We start from the raw sequence: 14968 nt of genomic DNA, 5'->3' as shown, positions 1-14968 counted from the left end.
CGGGCTGCTATGACAGATGATGCCTAGTAGGGGCCTCCCTCCAACCCCCGACTCCCACTACCTGTCCTCAGGGTCCCTATTTCCCAGCCCTTTCCGGAGGCCTGGACGCTGCCTCCTTGACCTAGCCTGGGAGGGCCATGGGAATCTTAGGTAGCCAGCAAGGTCTAGCCCAACCGGTCCTGCTCCTGAAAACCCTCCCACTCTAAAAACCTTCAGCACTTTATATGGCCTCTTTTCCTGTGTTCATTGTTCTACTCTGCACTAGTTTTGGATTTTTTTTAAACAGGGCAGGAAAGACTTGAATATGGCCAGAAGAGGCCAGTGGAGGACAGGCAGGAGGCCACAAATACAGAAATGTGCCTCCCATAACAGGCCTATTTGTGCTGGCTCCAAGGCAGGCCTGTGTAAGGACTTTGGGTGTGGTTACCAAGATGAAAATCCCCTGCAGATAGGGACAGGCATAAAATAAAGTATAGCCAGGCCCAAGGGCAAGAAATTGAGTCACTGAGACTCTGCTGTACATCAAGGGACATGGCTGTAAGGCCCCTCCTGTCCAGGAGCCCAGAGTTTAGATTGAGAGACCAAGGATTCAGTGTCACCTGGAACCTCTTGAGGAGTCACCTCTTCATCCCCTTGACACCAGGACTTCAGAGATGCTTGGGTGGAACAGAGGGAAAGCAAGGGGGCCATCTACCACAGCACCCGGCACAGATTAGGCACTTTCCCTTCCTTACCCATTCATTGAAAGTTAATTTACAAGCACAAAGCAAAAACCAAAACAAACAATGCTTAGAAAATAAGTATCCAGACGTATAAATAAATGTATACTGTATTTAAAAGGCAGTAACACTTTTTCCATTCTTATTTCTTCTTTCTCTCATAATGTAGAAAGGCAGGTAGAAAGATCTCTCGAAGGTTGCTCCAAAAGCCGTGGGAGTGAATGTTCTGGTAGGCTTGGGGTGTGGCTGATGGTGCCCTGGCCACAAGGGGGCAATGCTGGCACTGGGTCCAGTGACCTCTGTACCACTCATTAGTCGTCTGGTTGGTGACAGCCAGGTATAGAGCAAAGCACAGGTAGCCACAGAGGAGGAAGCTCAGGACCACAACAAACCCCAGCATGAAGACAATTCTTGGAAAGCTCAGGAACAGGTACTGGGGACAAAGAAGCAGCAGCACGTTAGGCAGCTGGACTGTGACATCCATAGAGTAAGCACCCGCCAACCCAGGTCCTGTCCATACACACCAGAGCTGCCTCCTCAGCTCACCTACCTGTGTCCAAGTATGACTCACTGAACATAAATCAGAACCATAAACGGCATTGACAAATAGCCCAGAAGTAATGCCAGTATGTACAGGACTTCACTATGGGATAAAGTGTTCACATTGAGGGAAAAGGGAAAAGTTACTCAGGAAATGGGGCTATGCCAGTTAGCTATTTATAAAATAAACAAATAAACTTAGACCTTAGTTCATTCATCAAAATAAAATCCCAATGCATTTTAAAATCCAGATCAATGTCTCTCTTAAAACAGTACAATCACAAAAATACATACAAGGACATTCATTGTAGCCTCGATTTAACAGCCCCTCTTCCCAAAAGAAATAAGTTAAATGTCCATCCTTAAGAGTGAAATAAGCTCTGGAATAGTCACATTATGAAATCAAACGGAGCCAACGCCGTTAAAAATGATGTCAACACTGGGTGCAGTGGCTCAAGCCTATAATCCTAACACTTTGGGAGGCCGAGGTGAGAGGGTTGTTTGAGGCCAGGAGTTCGAGAACAGCCTGAGCAGGAATGAGACCTTGTGTCTACAAAAAATAGAATAATTAGCCAGGCATGGTGGCAAATGCCTGTAGTCCCAGCTACTCAAGAGTTTGAGGCAAGAGGATTGCTTGAGCCCAGGGGTTTGAGGTTGCAGTGAGCTATGATGATGCCACTGCACTCTAGCCTGGGTGACAGAGAGAGACCTTCCTTCTACCTAAATAATTTTTTTTAAATGATGTCAATTTCTATGTAATGATTTTTAAAAGGTTTAATATATTTATCAATGAGAAAGGCAAGATGTGAGGATCACACTGTGGTCTTGTGTGAAAACAAAACAAAACTGACTCTGTGATGGTGTGTGGCCACACAAATGAACATAGGTAAAAAGCCTGGAAATACACTCATCAACTACAAAAGTGGCTTCCTCTGGGAAGTGGAACTGGGTGGAAGGGATAACTCACTTTTCATTTTAAACACTACATCTGGACTGCTTGAATTTTTATGTTACTTTTGTAATAAGCAAAACAAAGAATAGAAAGAATTCAATATTTTTAAAAGTCAAAAGAAAAGAGAAGTTAACATTTACCAAAACTCTTGATGTGAGAGACTTTCTAACTGAAGTTGCAAAGAAAAGAGAGAACAGATATGATGAGGAAGAACACCTTTTTACACCAAAAAAAAAAAAAAAAATCCCAACAAAACCCATACCCAATGTCCAAAAGATACACAAACAGAAAATAAAACAAAGGATTAACTATCATTATTATATAAAGATCTCAAATCAAAAGTTATTCTGATATCAAATAAACAGTTAAAGGACATAACTCAAAAAAGAAACTATACAAATGACTGACAAGGAGAGTAGTCAAAAGTAATCTAAGAAATAATGATTTTTTTTTAGAAAGGCACACCATACTTTCCTATCAAACTAGAATAGCCTTCCCACCCCAGGCCACAGTAATGCCTGCTCTGATACGGTGAAATTAATACTTTCACATTGCTCTAGGCACAAACTTTAAAAAAGCAATTTAACAATATATATTAATATCAAAATCCTATGTTGGTAATCTTTGATCCAGTATGTATAATTCTTTGGAATCTCTCCTAAAAAAATAGTCTTAAATACAAAAACAAAACCATATACACAGATTACCTATTGCAAAGGGGAAAAAGTACTTTACCAATGGAGAGAGCTGGTAGTCACCACCTTAACTAATGGATCAAACTTGGTGTCACTAACATTTATGTGCCACCTGATGGGATACACTATGAAATACACATCGCTACCTAGGAAGTATTTTTGCCAAAAATATTTAACCTAAATCTAATCAAGCCTCTAGAACTAACTTCCAGTTTACACTAATATAAATGAACAGAGAAAAATTAGATGGCACAATTAGGAAACAGACAAATCTATAACATGGGACATTCTAAAAGATAACTGGGCTACAAAAAATGCCATTTAAAAAAGTAGAGGCATTGTTTTAAACTAACAGAGACTAAAAAGACATAACATTCAAATGCAAGGCATAACTATACAGTGGATTCTGGTTCAGAGAGCTAAAAGAGCTATGAAAGATATATGTGGAACAATAGGGAAATCCAAATGCAATATGGACTAGATAAAACATAGAATTATTTTTCCTAGGTGGAATAATAGAATTGTACCTATATAGAATGCAAATATTCTTTAAAAATGCATACACACGCAAGTATTTAGGGGTGAAGTAACATGTCTCCAATTTATTTCTAGTAATAAGAAAAATATATACACATATACAGAAAGAAAACAGATTAGAAGGTTAAATGTTTAATCTAAGTGAAGTATATAGGTAGTCACTTTTGTTATTCTTTTAACTCCTCTGTGTGTTTGGAAATTTCCATAATTAGAAAAAATTAAGAATAAAAACCACTCAAGGTTAAAACAACGAGGTATCACTACACACCTATCAGGATGGCTGAAGTTTAAAATAGTGATAACATTAAAAGCTGACAAGGATGCAAAGAAACTGGGTCCCTCACACACATTGCTGGTGGAAATGTAAAATAGCACAACTTCTCTGGAAAATACTATGGTAATCCTTTTCAAAACCTAAAAGGGGGTTATCATATAACCTAACAATTATTAATACATTGAAGATTTATTTTCATGTAGAAACTTCTAAACAAAGGTTCATAGCAGTCTTGTTCATAATAGCCAAAAACTGGACACTACCCAATGTCCTTCAAAGGGTGAATGGGTTAAGCACACTGGTATATCCATACCCATACCATGGAATACTACACAGCAATGAACTATTGCTATATGCAACAACTTAGATGATCTCAAGGAAATTACGCTGAGTGAAAAAAGCCAATCTCAAAAGGATACATACTATATGCATATTTATGAAACATTTGTGAAATAACATAATTATACAGATGGAGATTGGGTTAGCAGTGACCAGGTGCTAGGGATGCAGGGGAGGAGATGGGTGTGGCCATAAAGGAGTAACAGGAGAGTGTCTTGTGGTGCTGATACAGTTGAGCATCTTTTTCTTTTTCTTTTTTTCTTTTTTTTTTTTTTCACAAGACAGCCTCCCACTGAATAGCGGAACATCTTGATTGTAGTGGTGGTTGTGCAAGGTTGTCCATGTGACAAGACTGCACAGAGTTACACACACATACACACAAGTGCACACATAACTGGTGAAATCTGAATCAGCTGTATGGATCATGCCATTGTCACTTTCTTGATTTTAGTATCATACTGGGAGGATGGGGGGTTAGGAATGCATGTTATTTCTTTGTAACCTCCTGTAAATCTATAATCATAATTATTTCAAGAGTTAAAAAAAAGATACTGGCTTTAGAACTAAACAGTGTGTATATGCGTGTTTTTTCATGTTAAGAAAATATCCTTCAATTCCTATTTTTGAGTGTTTTTATCATGAATGGGTGTTGAATTTTGTGAAAGGCTTCTTTTCAGCATCTGGAAAAATAACCATGTCATCATTCCTTACATTTAATAATATGGTGGATAATATTAAATAATTTCCTAATCTTGCAATTCTGGCCTACATCCCATTTGTTCGTGGCACATTACTTTCTTTGAAACAAAAGGAAGAAAATATATTCAAGAATTGGACAATTACCTAAAAAAAACCTGCTCATATGCTATTTCCCATAAATTAAGTAGAAATCTTTTAGTGATCAAATGAGTTTTTTCAAAGAATGGCTTCAACCCTTACATTATAGTAAATTAATTTTCACAAGGGTGCGAAAATAATTCAAGGGGAAAGAATAGTCTTTTCAACAAATGGAGCTGGGACAACTGGATACCCACATACACTAAAGAATAAAGTAGGACCCCCACCTTATACCATTTATAAAACTTAACCCAAAATGGATCAAACACCTAAATGTGAGAGCTAAATTCATAAGACTCTTAGAAGAAAGTATAGGGTGTAAATCTTTATGACCTTGGATTAGGCAACAGTTTCTTAAATATGACACTAAAGCATAAGCAAAAAAAGGAAAAAATAGATAAATTGAATTTGTCAAAATTAAAAGTTCTTGTGTTGCAAAGAAAACTACCAAAAAAGTGAAAAGACAACCTACAGAATGGGAGAAAATATTTGCAAACCATATAGTTGAAAGGGTCTACTGTCTAGAATAGACAAAGAACTCTTACAACACAATTTTTTAAATGGGCAAAGGTTTTGAATAGACATTTCTCCAAAGAAGATATACAAATGGCCAATAAGCACATGAAAAGATACTCAACATCATTAGTCATTAGGGAAATACAAATCAAATCACAATGAGACACCATTTCATATCCATTAGGATAGCTATAATGAAAAAGACAGGTAATAAAAAGGGTTGGCAAAGATGTGGAGAAATTGGAACCTTCATACATCGGTGGTGGGAAAGTAAAATGGCACAGACACTTAGGAAGATAGTCTGGCAGTTCCTCAAATTACAAATAGAGCCACCATATGACCCAGCAATTCCAATTCTAGGTACATACTCATGAGAAATGAAAACGTATGTCCATACAAAAACTTGTACACGAATGTTCACAGCAACATTATTCAAAAATAGCCAAAAAGTGGAAACACACAAATGTCTATCAACTGATGAATGAATAAATAAAATGTGGTATGTCCACACAATGGAATGCTATTCGGCCAGAGGAAGGAACGAAATACAGATTCATGCTGCAACACAGATAAATCCTGAAAACATGCTACAAGAATGAAGCTAGTGGAAAAGGCTGCACATTGTATGATTCCACTTATATGAAATGTCCAGAAAAGGCAAATCCGTACAGATATAAAGTAGATTAGTGGTTTCCAGGGTCTGGGGGAGGAGGGAATGGGGAGTATTTCTTTTTGGGGTGATGAAATGCTTGGGCTGAGGCAGGAGAATCGCTCGAGCCCAGGAGTTTGAGGTTGCTGTGAGCTAGGCTGACGCCATGGCACTCTAGCCCGGGCAACAGAGCAAGACTCTATCTCAAAAAAATAAATAAATAAATAAAAGGGTGGATTTTATGGTATGTGAATTATATATCAATTTAAAAATTTTTTTTTTATTTTAATTTTTTTGTAGAGATGTTGCCCAGGCTGGTCTTGAACTCCTGGCCTCAAGCAATCCTCCCACCTCAGCCTTTCAAAGTGCTGGGATTATAGATGTGAGCCACCATACCCATGCCCGGCCAATAATGTCTTTTATATCCTTTCTTTTTGCTCTGAGGGATCATATATAATACATAGTTATCATGTCTCTTTGGTCTTTTTTTTTTTTTTGAGACAGGGTCTCACTCTTTTGCCCTGGCTAGAGTAGCATCATCACAGCTCACTGCAACCTCAAACTCCTGGGCTCAAGTGATCCTCCTGCCTCAGCCTCTGGAGTAATTGGGACTACAGGCGCACACCACCACACCCAGCTAATTTTTCTATTTTTTGTAGAGATGGGGGTCTCACTCTTGCCTAGGCTGGTCTCAAACTCCTGAGCTCAAACGATCCTTCCACCTCAGCCTCCCAGAGTGCTGAGATTACAAGTGTGAGCCACCATGTGCCTAGCCATGAATTTTATATTAATTTTTTAAAGAATAGAATGGCTTCATGTTTTTACTGGGCAAACAGATGTTCTTTTTCCAATTCTTAAACCTGAAGTTGGAAACCTACAGCCCACAGCATAATTTACCTGAACAAGAAAGACTGTGTCCATAACCTGAAAGTGTCCAAGGTCATCAACATAAGACTCCTCGTACAGATCCAACACCACCACCCAGTGGACCAGAAACGCTGTGCACACAATGGCCAGGGTGACAGCTGAGGCGGTCAACGTCAAGAGGTAGATGAGGAAGTACCTGATGTTCCAGGCCCCGATGCAGTTGTTCACCCAAACACAGTGATGGTCAAAACGGTGCACACACCAGTTACACACACCTGCAAAGAAATGAGGGAGGTGCTGGGTTGGTCCTTGATGAGACAATGACCCCATGTACAACTACTGAGAATTTTACAAACTGACCACTGGCCCTATGAGCGGGGAATGGCAGCCATTGACACCAGACTTTTAGATCTACAGTGCCGAACACAGCAGCCACTAGCTAAATGTGGGTGCTGAGCACTTGAAATACGGCTACAAGAAAAATCTGAAAGAATACTTGGTCAATATTGACAGACTTTCAGCTGGTTTTCAATTTCTGTAATATTTCTTTGAATTCAATGTGAATAATACTGAAGAGAGACAAGAATTAGTGAAATTGCTTAACTTGGACAGAGTTTTAAAACTGATATTTCTGCTTTAAAGTCAAGTCAATTCTTCTGATAAAGATGAACCATTATGTCAATGTAGATGTGGATAGTAAAGGAAAATGATTTTTTTTTTTTTTGGCACTCAATTCCGTTATTGGAAAACTTTTAAGACTGTCTGGATATAACTTGGATATGTGAGTCTTCTTTTTCAGCCGCAAATATTATAAAATCTAGGCTGGCACGGTGGCTCACACCTATTATCCTAGCACTTTGGGAAGCCAAAACAGGAGGATCACCTGAGGGCAGGAGTTCAAGACCAGCCTGGGCAACATAGCGAGACCTTGTCTCTATAGAAAATAAAAAAAATTAGCCAGGTATGGTGGCACACACCTGTAGTTCCAGCTGAGGCAGGAGGATTGCTTAAACCCAAGAGTTTGAGACTGCAGTGAGCTATGATGATGCCACTGCATTCTATCCCAGGCAACAAAGCAAAATCCTGTCTCAAAAAAAAAAAAATTATGAAATCAAAATATAGATCAAGTATTTTCAATAAAAATTTAGCATCCAAATCAAGATGTGCTGTAAATGTAAAATACACACCAGATTTCAAAGGCTTAGTATGAAAAAGAGAATATAAACTATTAATATCTCATGGATAATTTTTTACACTAGTTACAATTTAAAATGATATTTTAGGTATGTTGGGTTAAATAAAATATCGATTAAAATTACCTAATTGTTTCTTTTCCCTTTTGTAATGTTGCCACCAGAAAATTTAAAATTACATAGTGGCTCACGTTATATTTTTGTCAGACAGTGCTTGTCTAGAATCTTGGGCACTCCCCAGAAGACTAGGCTTTACCGGGACTGAAATCCATAAACACAACATCCCACAGAAACATCTCTTGGTCAACATACCAAGGTCACGTAGAAAAGGAAGAGCTGTTATGCTCAGGCTGAATCCTGTCCACTATATAAGAACACAAGACTGAACCAGGCACGGGAGCTTGCACCTATAATCCCAGCTATTTGAGGGGCTGAGGCAGGAGGATCACTTGAGGCCAGGAGTGTGAGACCAGCCTGGGCAACATAGTGAGACCCTGTCTCTTAAAAAAAAAAAAAGAACACAGACTTTACCCTCAGTCATCTGAAAGAAACCACTACCTGGCCTCTAGAAGTAGTGGCCATCCCATGTCTACGCATCAACTGGCTCTGCTCTTAGACTCATGAAACATTCCCTTATAAACAAAGCCCACATGTGCACTGTGGGTTGTGCCACTGGAGCCACAAGAGCCATACTTACTGCAGTGCTTAGATCGAGCTGGTTTCCTTAAATCACAAGTAGAGCACTTCATGTTCTTTCGAAACATCACTTCATCAAATTCATACACTTGAAGAAATAGTAATTCATTTGCTTTTGTTATAATGGCTAAAAAAAGTGAGGACATATGTCAGATTCAAACAATATGGTAGACTGGGTATTCACAAAACCCATCCCTGATACAACAAAACTAAAAGTGCTATATTTAATATTTAAAGCAATTCATTTTTTATAACTGCTTTATTGAGATATAATTCACAGACCCAATTTACTCATTTGAAGTATATAATTCAATGGTTTTTAGTATATTCAGAGCTGTGCAACTACCACCACAATCAATTTTAGAACATTTTCATCACCCCAAAATGAAATCTGTTAGCAGTCACTCCCCATTTCTCTCTAATGCCCCCAGGCCCTGGAAACCACTAATCTACCTTCTATCTCTATGGATTTGCCTTTTCTGGACATTTCATTTCAATGGAATCATATAATATGTGGCCTTTTGTGTCTGGCTTCTTTCACTCAGCATAATGTTTTCAAGGTTCATCCGTGTTGTCACATGAATGTATACTTCATTCCTTTTTATGGTTGAGTAATATTCCATTGAATGAATATAACACACTTTATCCATTCATCAGTTGATAAACATTTGGTGCTTTGAGGACAGAAAAATTTAAAAGGACGGAAAAAAATACCAGATACAAGTCAAAAGAAAGACCTTGTAATATTATAATATTAAATTCAGACAAAAAAGACTTGAAAGCAAAGACACTGATAGTGATAAAGGGGCTCACTATACAGTCAGCCCTCCGTATCCTGGGATCTGCATCTGCAGTTTCAACCGACTGCAGACAGAAAATATTTAAACAAAACAAAAAATAATACAACAACTGAAAATAATACAAGTAAAAATACAGTGTAACAATTATTCATATGGCATTTACGTTGTATTAGGTATAAGTAATCTGGAGATGATTTAAAGTATACGGGAGCTGACAGCACAACAAAGTGACTATAATCACCAATAAGTTAGAGTGTACTTGATAATAACTAAAAGACTGGAATTGGAATGTTCCTAACACAAAGAAATGATAAATGCCTGAAGTAATAGATATTCTAATTACCCTGATTTGATTAATCCACATTGTATGCCTGTATCAAAACATCACATATATCCTATAGATATACAACTATTATATATCCATAATCATTAAAAATTTAAAAAATGTTTAAAAATGTTTATGGGAGGATGTGCGCAGGTGATATGTAAATACTATGCCATTTTGTATCAGGGACCTGAGCACCCACAGATTTTTATATCCTTGGGGGTCCTGGAAACAATTCTCTGAAGATATTGAGGGATAACTGTATTTTGAAAAAAGATTTAATTTGCCAGGAAGAAATAATACTAATTCTAAACTTGAATGTATTTAAGAAGAATACATATGTATGTAAATAGTTTCAAAATATGTGTAGAAAAATTGACTACGTACAAGGAGCACTCTGGCAAGTCTACCATCAGAATCAGATAAAAAAAAAATCCAGCTCTTACTAATTGATAAAACAAAAATTAGCGTGGATATAAAAGATCTGAACATAATTTATTAACCTGAGGTAATGGACTTATATGATTCACTATACCCAAGAACTAGAAAATACCCACTCTCTCCCAGGACACATGATCATTTACAAAAAATGACCACATGCCTCGGCATAATTCAAGTATCAATAAATTTTTGTTTTGTTTTGTTTTTTTCGTTTTTGTTTTTGAGACAGAGTCTCACTCTGTTGCCCAGGCTAATAGAGTGCCGTGGCATCAGCCTAGCTCACAGCAACCTCAAACTCCTGGGCTCAGGCAATCCTCCTGCCTCAGCCTTCGGAGCAGCCAGGACTGCAGGCACATGCCACCATGCCCAGCTAATTTTTTCTATTTTTTTTTTTTTTTTGGTTGCCCATCTAATTTTTTTTTTTTTTCTATTTTTAGTAGAGACAGGATCATGCTCTTGCTGAGGCTGGTCTCAAACTCCTGAAGTCAAGCAATCCTTCCACCTCGTCCTCCCAGAGTGCTAGGATTACAGGCGTAAGCCACTGTACCTGGCCAATAAAATTTTAAAAGGAAACGGTATCATACACAATCTCTACATATAACACAATTAAGTGAAAGCATCAAAAAGGTAAACTAAAAAAAGTATATTGGAAAATTTTAAACAGTTCTAAATGACCCATGGATCAAAGAAGAAAAGAATAAAATTAGAAAACTGAAAGATAATGAAAACACTACATATCAAATCTTTTGCATTAGGGGGACCACTGCTTGTTTGCAGCACTATCTATTATATAAGACAATGGAGCTGTCACCAGTTTGTGTGTATACTAAGAGACTCAACTTACCAGGATTGGTGATGCAAGTTAGAGTGAAGAAAAACAGGTTTATGATCAGCAGCAGATAAGGAAGAAGAAGGTAATACAAGGATAACTCCAGCTCTTGACAGTAGCCAAATATTTCCCAAGTGTATTCACCATAAACCATCCCTTGCAAGACCAGGTGCAAGATAATGAAGGTGCAGTTTCTGAAAGAAAATAGGCACATGGCTTGCTCATAGGGACTTCTCCATGAAGAAATCATACAATACTAAGGAAAACAACCAAAGGTCAACTACTTCCTTTGGGCTTAAGAAAATAGTAAGAATTAAATAAGAAACCATGTGAAACATCTCGCATATATTTTACAGAAATACATGTCAGTATCTTCCCACTCTTTACATATCTCTATTTAAAAGTAGACACGTCGCCGGGCGCGGTGGCTCACGCCTGTAATCCTCTGTAATCCTAGCACTCTGGGAGGCCGAGGCGGGTGGATTGCTCAAGGTCAGGAGTTCGAGACCAGCCTGAGCGAGACCCCATCTCTACTAAAAATAGAAAGACATTATATGGACAACTAAAAATCTATATAGAAAAAATTAGCCGGGCATGGTGGCTCATGCCTGTAGTCCCAGCTACTCGGGAGGCTGAGGCAGTAGGATCGCTTGAGCCCAGGAGTTTGAGGTTGCTGTGAGCTAGGCTGACGCCACGGCACTCACTCTAGCCTGGGCAACAAAGTGAGACTCTGTCTCAACAACAAAAAAAAAAATAAATAAAAGTAGACACGTCAAAACCCCAGAGACAAAAGGCAAATTAACTATGAGTAGAGGCTCTGAACCCAGGACTCTCCGTCCTTTTCAGCATCCTTTTCATCATCATGCTGGAAACCACAAGTAGCTTCCTGAAGCTAGAGGGCGGCAACAATCAATAATCATAAACAGAAGAGAGGGTGACATTTAAACTCTGAAATGTAAATAAATACCTTGAATGGAAGAGGTAATGAAGCAATCTCTGCATGGTTCTCTGAAGACATTCTGGAATTATATACGAAAATATCTGAAACAAAAAGACTCAATTTCATTTCTCATTCCTCTCACTCCCAAACACATTAGATGCTCCACATACAGCCAGCAATATGAGTGATACTAAGTTTTGTTTCTGTGTATGAGCAAAGAATTGATTTAAGACAGAGTAGAGGAAGACTTCCTCCTAATGGCCTTCCTTTAACGCCTACTCATCCATTTCCACTCTGACCCTAATAAAGACACCTGTCGGGGTCTTCAGGGAAAGGGAGGTGAGTAAAGGGGATGGGTCAGGGAATGCTGATATGAAGGGCCCTCCTTCCCCTGCCCAGGTTCCAGAGTCCACCCCCAGATCACTGGACATCAGCCCAAGTCAACCCCATCCCATGGGCCGCTTGCCCCAGTTTTGCACACTTTGATCCCTGAAGGAGAGTGGACAGCCTGATGATGAGCTTTCTGCCCATGCATCCTCCAGTTCCACTCATCAAGCTGCCCCCCAACCCCCGTGGACCCTGCTCACATCCATGCCCAATTACAGGCATCAAATCCAGAGGAAAATAGCCAACCTTGACAATGCTATCCCAAAGCAACATCACAAGATTACCTTCAGCAGTAACAAAAACAGAGAGAGAGACTTTGGAATATACCACAATTGCCATAAATGAAAGAATAAATGAACCAATGAAGTTAAATGGCACCGCTTTTTTTGTCTCATTGGGAAACCAGTGCATCTCCTAGACTAGCACAGTATTCAAAATCCAGTGGTACCCCAGGATCATTGTTACCTGTGCTCCTCTCCTGACCAGGCCTTTCAAGCGATAGGTTTTTGAGCAGATGCAGATCATAACACCACCAATCAGCACCAAAGCCAGGTAAAACAAGAAGAGAACCAAAAAGTCCATCCTGGGGGCTACAAATGAACAAAAAGAGTTGACTGTCTGCTACTGAGGGATTTATTTCATAGCACATATGCTCAGACATCAACTTCTCAAAATGGCTCCCAAAACAGAATCCATCAGTCCTCAAGGACACACCACAGAGCCTTACTGCTCCTCAGTGGGGCCTCCCAGATGGAAGCTCCCTCCTTCAAGATGAAGTTTTTGAATCTAACACTGTGGGGTCTGCCTTTGGGACTTCTTCTACCTGCAAGTCCAAAGCAAAGTGAGGAAGAAAATGCATCCACCTTCCTTCCCCCCAGCAAGAAATCATTCTTTTACTTCCTTAAATATTCACATAGATATAGATACAGAATGTACTCAAAAGAATCTGCCGACGATACCATACAAAGAAGCTTCAATCAGGGGCAGTCAGGGGTTCTGAACCCAGGATCAGGCATCCTGTCCTAAAAAACATCCCTCCAGCACAGTGGGCACAACCATCACGGATCACTCTCGGAGACCAGAGTTAACACACAGTGTTAAGATATTGGAACTGGTTACTTTTTGCCTTAGCAGATAGGATTCTGGGAGGAATTCCAACAAAGGAGGTTCAGTGTTCCCAGCCTACATATTTTTCTTCGTTAGATAATTTTCAGCCAGCAGCTCTGGCATTCCTCCTCCCAACATTCACAGAGAATTCAAACAGCAGCTCCTCTTGGGCAGCAGTGTGCGCCTGGCACAACAGGTAGCACCCAAAGCTGGAGACATGGGTCCTCCAAGAAGCTGGATCTGGCTGCAGAGACAGATCAATTCAACATTAACGTATTAAGACAGAGTAGGAGTCAGTGGCGAATACACTGTGGGAAATGATTTGGAATCAGAGGATGCTGAGCCCCCACAGTGTGAACAGGTTTTAAGACTTTGGGAGAAGCAACTAACTAGTAGCCGGTAGCCTTGGGTCTATGCGTATCCCTGAGGCGCCCACACTGGAGACCAGACGACCTCCCCAAGGCTACTTCCCACCCGAGGCTCCCCGCGGATGGGTCTGGCCAGAACTTTTCCCGGGGGCTGGACTCCGGGTAGAGGGATGCAGGGTGCAGCAGACTCAGAGGAGACACCTGGGGCGCCCGAGCTTAGGGTTGCAGGGAAGCAGGACTGCAGCCCCGCCCCCCACACACACACACAAGGGGGAAGGGAGGGCCAGACGGGGAGACGGGCGGCCCTGGGCTGCCGGGGTGGTGTCAGAGAGCTCCGCGGAGGTGGCCTTACCGCCAGCCTCAGCCCACAGCCAGCCAGACAGCTCTGCTACCTCCCGGGCGCTCCGGGAGACTTTCTGCGAGCCCGTGACGTCAGCGCGACGCCGCATCCAGGCCGACTTCCGGCGGAAGTGCACCCAAGCGGCCGCGTGCTGCGGGGCTAGTTTCTGGCTCTGTGCGCTCGGGGGCGCTCCTCGCAGCTAGCCTTGGCGATTCTAGGCCGTGGTCCAGCGTGACCTGTGGGAAGTGGGATTTTAGAGCACTGTTGTCGGAAGACTTACAAGAGGACCGTCCGGGGCCTGTTGGGGACAAGAACGCCGGTGTTGTGGAACGGACCGAGCCGCCTGCGGCCTGGGCAGAGCCCAGCGTGACCCTGCTCACAGCCGAGCGGGGGGACCCGGGTGGCCCAGGTCAGTCACACTTCGGGGGCTCATCTACTGAGTCTAAGTGGTGGACAGAGTTTGCTCTCAGTCAGCCACACCGTTGGAATCTGTCCAAACCATTTCAGCAACGTTACACTACAGAAGCGGGTAGAAGTCACAGTAGGTGCCCATCAGAGTCAGATTCGGGTCCACGTGTGTCCTTGTTCCTGATGTCTCCTTACAGCCCTGAACATCC

General features: G+C 40.8%; 1 protein-coding gene across 2 annotated transcripts; it reads right to left on the bottom strand.

Moving 5' to 3' along the window:
* Positions 1-851: 851 nt before the first annotated feature.
* On the bottom strand, positions 852-14447 carry ZDHHC4 (zinc finger DHHC-type palmitoyltransferase 4). 2 transcript variants are annotated; one of them, XM_069485827.1, is made up of 8 exons: positions 14364-14447; positions 13656-13887; positions 13002-13126; positions 12177-12250; positions 11225-11403; positions 8816-8941; positions 6956-7200; positions 852-1152 (listed from the first exon to the last, which is right to left on the bottom strand). In XM_069485827.1, the coding sequence occupies exons 3-8, from the start codon at positions 13116-13118 to the stop codon at positions 862-864; spliced, it is 1032 nt and encodes a 343-aa protein (XP_069341928.1). In that variant the 5' UTR covers positions 13119-13126; positions 13656-13887; positions 14364-14447; the 3' UTR covers positions 852-861. The 2 variants fall into 2 exon arrangements, with proteins under 2 accessions (XP_069341928.1, XP_069341929.1); XM_069485828.1 differs by having other exon boundaries at positions 13002-13119.
* Between the last annotated feature and the right edge of the window lie 521 nt (positions 14448-14968).

Source organism: Eulemur rufifrons, chromosome 14 (assembly GCF_041146395.1).
Source record: "Eulemur rufifrons isolate Redbay chromosome 14, OSU_ERuf_1, whole genome shotgun sequence".
Classification (NCBI taxonomy): Eukaryota; Metazoa; Chordata; class Mammalia; order Primates; family Lemuridae; genus Eulemur; species Eulemur rufifrons.
The sequence above is the reverse complement of the archived record's forward strand: the minus strand, read 5'-3'. Positions and strand labels throughout refer to the sequence as shown.

Coding starts and splice junctions, on each gene's coding strand:
- ZDHHC4 (XM_069485827.1), bottom strand. CDS start 13,118: ATGGACTTTTTGGTTCTCTTCTTGTTTTACCTGGCTTTGGTGCTGATT. Junction 12,251..13,001: donor TGGTCAGGAGAGGAGCACAG/GTAACAATGATC, acceptor TTTTTGTTTCAG/ATATTTTCGTATATAATTCC. Junction 8,942..11,224: donor AACTTGCATCACCAATCCTG/GTAAGTTGAGTC, acceptor CACTTTTTTTAG/CCATTATAACAAAAGCAAAT.